Raw genomic sequence first — 6,862 nt, 5'->3', positions numbered from 1 at the left:
CAGGTGATGACAAACACATAAAGTATAAAACAACTCAATACATAACTATAAATGTAATACCCTATATTCCGGTATGTGAAATTGTCAATTTATTCATTTTAAAGGTTAAGGGAAAGTGGACTTTCAGCCTGAATACGACGTGCCACGTTAGATGCGTGTCGGGTACAATACATCTTTAGTTCGACACGGTACGTCGCTGTGATTAGTCCAAACCCTAATATCTGGCCTTGAGCCCTAATTAAAGGCACTAACTTCTAGGGTTTTTTTTTCATTTATGCAACCTCCATCCTCCAGAAACCATAGAGAGCAAACCCTCGCCCTATCTCCTTCCATCATTCTGTTTTGTTGGTGTTTCGGTGATTCTTGGTGAACAAGCAAGAAGTGTTGGTGCATAAGAAGCTAGATCTAGAGAAGTTCCAACCTTCTCATCATCTCCTACACCTTTGTTAGTGTTAAAGCTTCAATCTTTATGTTTCCTTGCTTATAGATCTAGCATTATGAGCGCATTTGGTCCATTTTAGTCATGCTTCTATTGAGTTTAGAAAACTCCATATCCAAATGTTGGTTAGTATTGTTTTTTTTGGACCTTTTGAGGTAAAAAATGAAACCACTGATTTCATCAGCGTTGTTTTTGTTTTCTTATATATGGATGTAGAAGATTGATAGATCATTGGTTTGATTTCATAAATTTCTTTAATTTCATATTTGTAGATTTGGACCAAGAACTTCCCTAACCCCATTCATTTTCATCGCAATAGCAATGGAGAAGAATTAAAAAGAGAGAGGGAGGTGGTGGCCGAAAAAAATTGGAAGATAGTTGTTGTAAGAGAGGGACAAACAATGTTGTTGGAGTGGGAAGATATATTGGGTTTCTAAGAATTTGTATTGATTATTAATTAATGTATAAAAGTAGAAAATAAAAGAATAAAATACAAATAAAATAAAAATATAATAAAAATGATGACGGTAAAAGTGTTTTTGTTGATGAAAATTTAAATATATTCTATTTTTTGTTTCTAATTATTTTCTTACTCTTATAAAATAATGACATATCTAATCCATTTATTCTCTCTTAATCTTCTTTCTTAATTATAACAATTGTCTCCAGGAAGAAAAAATAAGGGATATTTGATTTCTCGAAAAATAATGGTATTCACTTTAAGGACACTACAATGCAACATGCAAGATTTTCAAAAAGAACCATCAGTATAATAAAATTCTGATAGGGACCATCTGTGGTCTTTTTATAAAGAACAGGGACCATTTATATAATTTTGTCTTGATTTTATTAAAATTCATAAAACCCTTTATTGTGATTTCTATTGTTTGGTCAGAGTGTTCTACAATCGACGCGCCACTCTTCAAACACGACGCAGCACACTTTCTTCTCCCTTCTCTGTAAAAAATTATAGCAACCGCCGGCTCTGTACCCTTTTCCCATTGCATCAACGCCATGTCTCAAGGAGTCTATAGCGGCGGAGACGGTGACGGCGGCGGAAACACTCATGGGGCAATCTCTAAGTTATACTTTTGTTACCAGTGTGGACGCACGGTCTCTATTAGACCTTCACCTACCGACTCATCCGAACTCTTTTGCCCCGATTGTAGTGGTGGTTTCCTAGAAGAATACGAAAACCCTAACCCTAGCCCAACGACGCAAAATCCGTTTCTCGCCTTTGATGATGATGCCTCGCCTTTTGCTCCTTTCTCCACTGGTTTTCCCCTTGTATTCTCCACTACATCCCGTGGCTCCGGCGCGGCTACTGGCGATTTTCAGAATCCGACGGATCTCTCTGCTCTCTTTGGCGGTCCTCTTTCACGATCTGGAAGCTTCCAGAACCCTGGTGAGTTCAATCCTTTTGCATTCCTTCAGAATTATCTCAGCACTCTACGGGCAGGTGGCGCCAACATCCAGTTTGTTATTGAAAACAATAGTGATGGTGATCCGTCGGGGTTTCGTCTCCCTGCGAATCTAGGAGACTACTTTATTGGCCCGGGCTTAGAGCAACTGATCCAACAGCTTGCTGAAAACGATCCTAATCGATATGGCACCCCCCCTGCGTCAAAATCTGTGATTCAAAACCTACCTAACATCAAGATTACTAATGATCTGTTGGAATCAGATTATTCTGATTGTGCGGTGTGTAAAGACAGCTTTGAGCTTCATGAGCAGGCCAAGCAGTTGCCGTGTAAGCACGTTTATCATCAGGATTGCATCGTACCGTGGTTGGAGCTGCATAACTCGTGTCCTGTTTGTCGGTATGAGTTACCCACTGATGACCAGGAGTATGAGAACAGGTCTCGCGAAGGTTCTACTGGTGGTGGTACTGGTCGAACTTTGGGTGCTGCAGGGCCAGGGGTGGCCTCTGGCAGTGGTGATCCTCAGGAGAATCCCAATACCCCAAATAGTATGGAAAGGAGGTTTAGGATTAACTTGCCTTGGCCTTTTACTGGGTTTGGCACATCTGCTGAGTCAAGCAATAGTGGAGCAGGTAACAACAACTCAGGCAATTCCAACTCAGGAAGTGGTGGTCAGGCAAGAGAGGAAGATCTTGGCTGATGATCGGTTAGTATAAATCTGCATACTTTATATTGTCAAATAGTTTACTTACCCATTACATGTGCCTATATAATATGTTACAGATTAGCAAAAAAAAGAAAAAACTTTATTGGGGAATTGATTTTTGCTAATTGCTAACATCTAAGTAAAGAATTGGGTTCCTGTTCTTTTGAATTAGAAGGCATGTATGTCATATGTAGAAGCACTATTAAACCACAATTATGTGCACTGCACACACTCTGATGTTAATAATGGTCAGCACTATTCTATTGATTATATGATGCTCAAATAAAATGAATGGTAACATCGGAGGAAATAATCCTTAAATTAGTCAAGGTTTTTAAACTTAACATTGATAGAGCATTACACAATTCTTAACTAAAGGAAAGGTTCCTATGGTTTCCTACAGTCTCAGAGATGGGAATGCATCATGAATCTAATATAAGGAAATCTTGATTTTTCTATTGATATCAAACTTTTAAAATATGCAAATCTATAGTATAAAGAGTAATTTTCATCGTGGAAGGGTCTTGCACTTGCTCTTTTGATGATTCAGAAATGAACATTCGAAATTGTTTGTGTATACATAAAATCTACTTCTTGAGCTTGTTGTCTCATTAGAAATAATGCCAACAACATAGGTAGGCTGTAGGCATGCTATATTTGTGTCTGAAATTACCAAATTAGTTGCATATCATTAGCAGCAGATGAATTTGAAAAAAAATTGGGACCTTTCTTTTGGAGTGCTGAATAGACTTGGGGTATCTCTCAAAAGTCAAACCCAACACTAGAACCTATTTTTTACACTAATTTTGGTGTGAAGTTGCTCCAAGTCTCCAACCCACCAGGCCAACACCAAATTTGGTTAACGTTTCACTAGTACAAATTGGACTTTATTATTTGTATAATAATAATAATCTGTATTCACTGTTGTGCTATGCAATGCATGTTTTATAGAAAAGAAAAGGGTAATATGGGAGGGAAACAAAGAGCATCTTTGATAGTGAACTGGCAATTTGGGCATTTTAGGTTTTTTTTTTTTTTTTTTTTTTTTTTTTTTTTTTTTACAGGGGTTAGCCTATAAGATATTGGCCATTGGGAGAGTGGCTTATCGAACATGCCAAACTATCCTTTGTTCTTAATCATTTGAATACCATTTAATCTTTCAGTGTTTTGGTATGATTTTCATTAGTTCAAAGTGAGTTCATAGCATATTGTTACTTGTGATATTGAATTGATGATAATATGTTATGTAAACAGTATACTAAATTTGATTTTTATGTTTCAAACTTTAATAAAAATGTACTAGTACTTTTTTATTATTTAAAACACAAGTTTTCTGAAGTTTGTAAAAGCCTAGTGTTTTTTTTTTATAAAAAAAAAAATAAATAAATAAAGAAGCTATACCAGTTTTTAAGAATTTGTTTTGGTTTAAAAAATGGGGTTATGGGTTGGAGATGGTGTTCCTGTATTTTAGTATCTTGTTTTGAGAAGTGCATTCAGTATGTAGAATACAAATTTTTTTATAATCTTTACTTGATCAATGATCATCAGCAGTGAACATGCATGAGTTGCAGTGTTTGTAGTTTGAGGAGTAAATAAAGCTGACTTGTTGAGAATTGAGATATTATTATATTACTATATGATAACAAACATAGTTTTGAGTGTAAACTTTTCATGTTTAAGGGCTGGGCTATTTGGGGAAGATTAATTAATAGCACTGACTTGTGATGGAATGGCTGAAGCTGAATACCTAATGACTGTGTTAATTAATACAACTGTTTTGAAATAGCAGCTGCTGTCCCTTGTTTCTGTTCTATTATTGTATTTTAAATTTTAAATATAATATATGGTATCAAATTTGTTATATTAAATAACTTACTTTACTATACTATAATAAGTATATAAAGGTTTATGTATATTTGTATTGTAACAGTTGTGCATTATATTTGAATTTGATATTGTTTAGAACATTTGTTTTAATAAATGTTCAAGTGTTTTAATAGGGTTAAGTTGCATATTTTAGTTAGATTTAGAAAATAAATGGCACAATAAGCATGAGTCATTTTTTTGTTTGAGTAAGAATTTGGAGGTTGATGAGTTGTAGTGAAAAACAGATGTGTTTTTGAGCATTGATGATCGTATGTATATTAGTACGTACTGTGAGGGAAGGATGATGAGTTTGTTTGTTTGTTGGTATCTAAGTCTATGATATGAAAAGTGAAAACAACACACTTCTTCTTCTTATGATTATTATTATTATTATTTAGTTTTGAGACTTGAGTACTGACTGTACTGGTGAGTGGTGAATACGTATTAGGGTTGGCGACAGTTGAAAATAATAAGGATATCCCTCCCTGTGGCTGTACTGTACTATTGACTATTGGTATAAATAAATAATATAATACATAATACATAATGCATTGGTTGTGTGGTGGTTATGTTATGTGTCTAAATATGCAAATATGTTGGTTTTGTATGTTGAATAACTTTTATTTGATTTTTTTTACTGTCTTGTCTTGTGTTATTGATGATGTAAAGACTTTAATGTTTTTGTGTAGTGGAATGAAGGAAGAATGGACCACTGGAGTGGTTGGTTGAACATACAATACTACTGCGAATCTGCATCTTCTTCTTCTTCTTCTTCTTCTTCTTATAGGTTGGTTGGTTAGAGATAGATTATATTTTCAGATAATGCATGCTACTACAATATTATTACTACTATTATTTTGTTTTTCTAGACGCTTGTTGTGCATCTTCTCCTGTATAAAAACCATACATGTCATGATTTTTTTTCTTCTTTCTTTTTACATCCTCCTGCAGTTGTTTGATTTCATTTCAGTGATTGGTTGGATTTTTAAGCATATCTCTTCATATTCTTCTATAGTTGTGGGTGGGTGCACAATTAACTTACATTTTTTTCTTTTTTTTTGGGTAAGATTTCTATATTCCTTTTTTTTTTTTTTTACAATTGAAATATATTCATTCATTCATGGATTCATGCTTTGTGTTTAGTTAGCGGCTAATAGTTTTTCAACAAAAACTCGAAATGCATTTCATGTTTGTATGTTGTTGCTGCGTTGTGTACAAACAAAACATTAACTACATTATTACAGGATGGATGAAAACTCCACAACAAAACCTAAATAAAATACAATTCCTTGACCCTAATGTTTTTACTTGACAAAACCTAAAAGTCGATTTCAATCGGACCTACAGCCACAGATCGGCTTTGACATTTAATTTATTTACTGTCCAACCCAACATTTGCAACATTTGTAGGTGTAGGAGTATCCGCTTCTTTACTTCATACAAATCGATTGTGGAGATCTTACAACTTTTTTTATATAGAAAAAAAAAAACTTTCGTCAATTCATTCGATTTATAATAAACTTAAGGAAATTAATGACTACTCGGACAAGAGAACAACTTATGCAGAAATCTAATATCTCAAATTATTGATGATTATGTTTTTTTTTTTTTTTGAATGGCAGAAGTCTTTTCATTCTATACAAAATCAAAACAGAGAACAAGCAAATTTTGGGCTACAACACCAAGCAGCCCAATCCACACATTAAAATTTTGCTATATGTTTTAATCAAGTAAAAATACCAGCTTGAATTTTATCCGCTATTTTCATAGATGTTATTCTTGATTCATTGAACACTAATGCTTCATAGGTGTTGTTCTTGATTCATTGAACACCAATGCATTCGTAGCCTTCCAAATGTGAAAAATAATCAAGTAAAAATACTAGCTTGAATTTATCCGCTGCTTTCATAGGTGTTGTTCTTGATTCATTGAACACCAACGCATTCGTAGCCTTCAAAATGTGAAGAAAAAAACAAGTAAATCAAAGCTAGAAGCAACTTTTCCTCAAACAACTTTTGGAGCGATAGTGGAGAGACAAAACTTGCTTCGTACCGGAAACTTGTCCACTTCTAGATATGTACAACAAAAAGACATGTGAAAAATGTATGTTCCGATTTCTGATCTCTCATCATTTGAGTTACCCACAACACCATACGACCGAGGAAATGTAAGTATCCTATTAACAAGATTATTTGCTAAAGGAATGGTTGGGCTGTTATTTACCAAGTGACCATTCTTCACTGACTATCATATGACGAGAAATGGTTGGGTTGTTATTCAGGAGGAAAATTCTATGAAAGATGTTATTATCATAATCATCCATCATAGACATGTAATCCTTCCATGAAGAGAAGGAAAAAGAACATAGAGAGCGGGTCACATTGCCTAAAAAGATGGATGCTCGACCGAAAGAGAAATAACCATGGATCT

General features: G+C 34.4%; 1 protein-coding gene across 1 annotated transcript; it reads left to right on the top strand.

Annotated features, from left to right (window-relative positions):
- Nucleotides 1-1,330: 1,330 nt before the first annotated feature.
- Nucleotides 1,331-5,370, top strand: LOC145132417 (E3 ubiquitin-protein ligase RING1-like). The gene is made up of 2 exons (XM_079067192.1): nucleotides 1,331-2,566; nucleotides 5,122-5,370. Exon 1 carries the CDS (start codon nucleotides 1,454-1,456, stop codon nucleotides 2,558-2,560), a length of 1,107 nt encoding a protein of 368 aa, XP_078923318.1. The 5' UTR covers nucleotides 1,331-1,453; the 3' UTR covers nucleotides 2,561-2,566; nucleotides 5,122-5,370.
- Nucleotides 5,371-6,862: the final 1,492 nt, after the last annotated feature.

The sequence above is a fragment of the Lactuca virosa genome, chromosome 8, assembly GCF_052849685.1.
Source record: "Lactuca virosa cultivar CGN04683 chromosome 8, Lactuca_virosa_CGN04683_v6, whole genome shotgun sequence".
NCBI lineage: Eukaryota > Viridiplantae > Streptophyta > Magnoliopsida > Asterales > Asteraceae > Lactuca > Lactuca virosa.
This window is presented reverse-complemented; position numbering and strand designations above follow the sequence as displayed.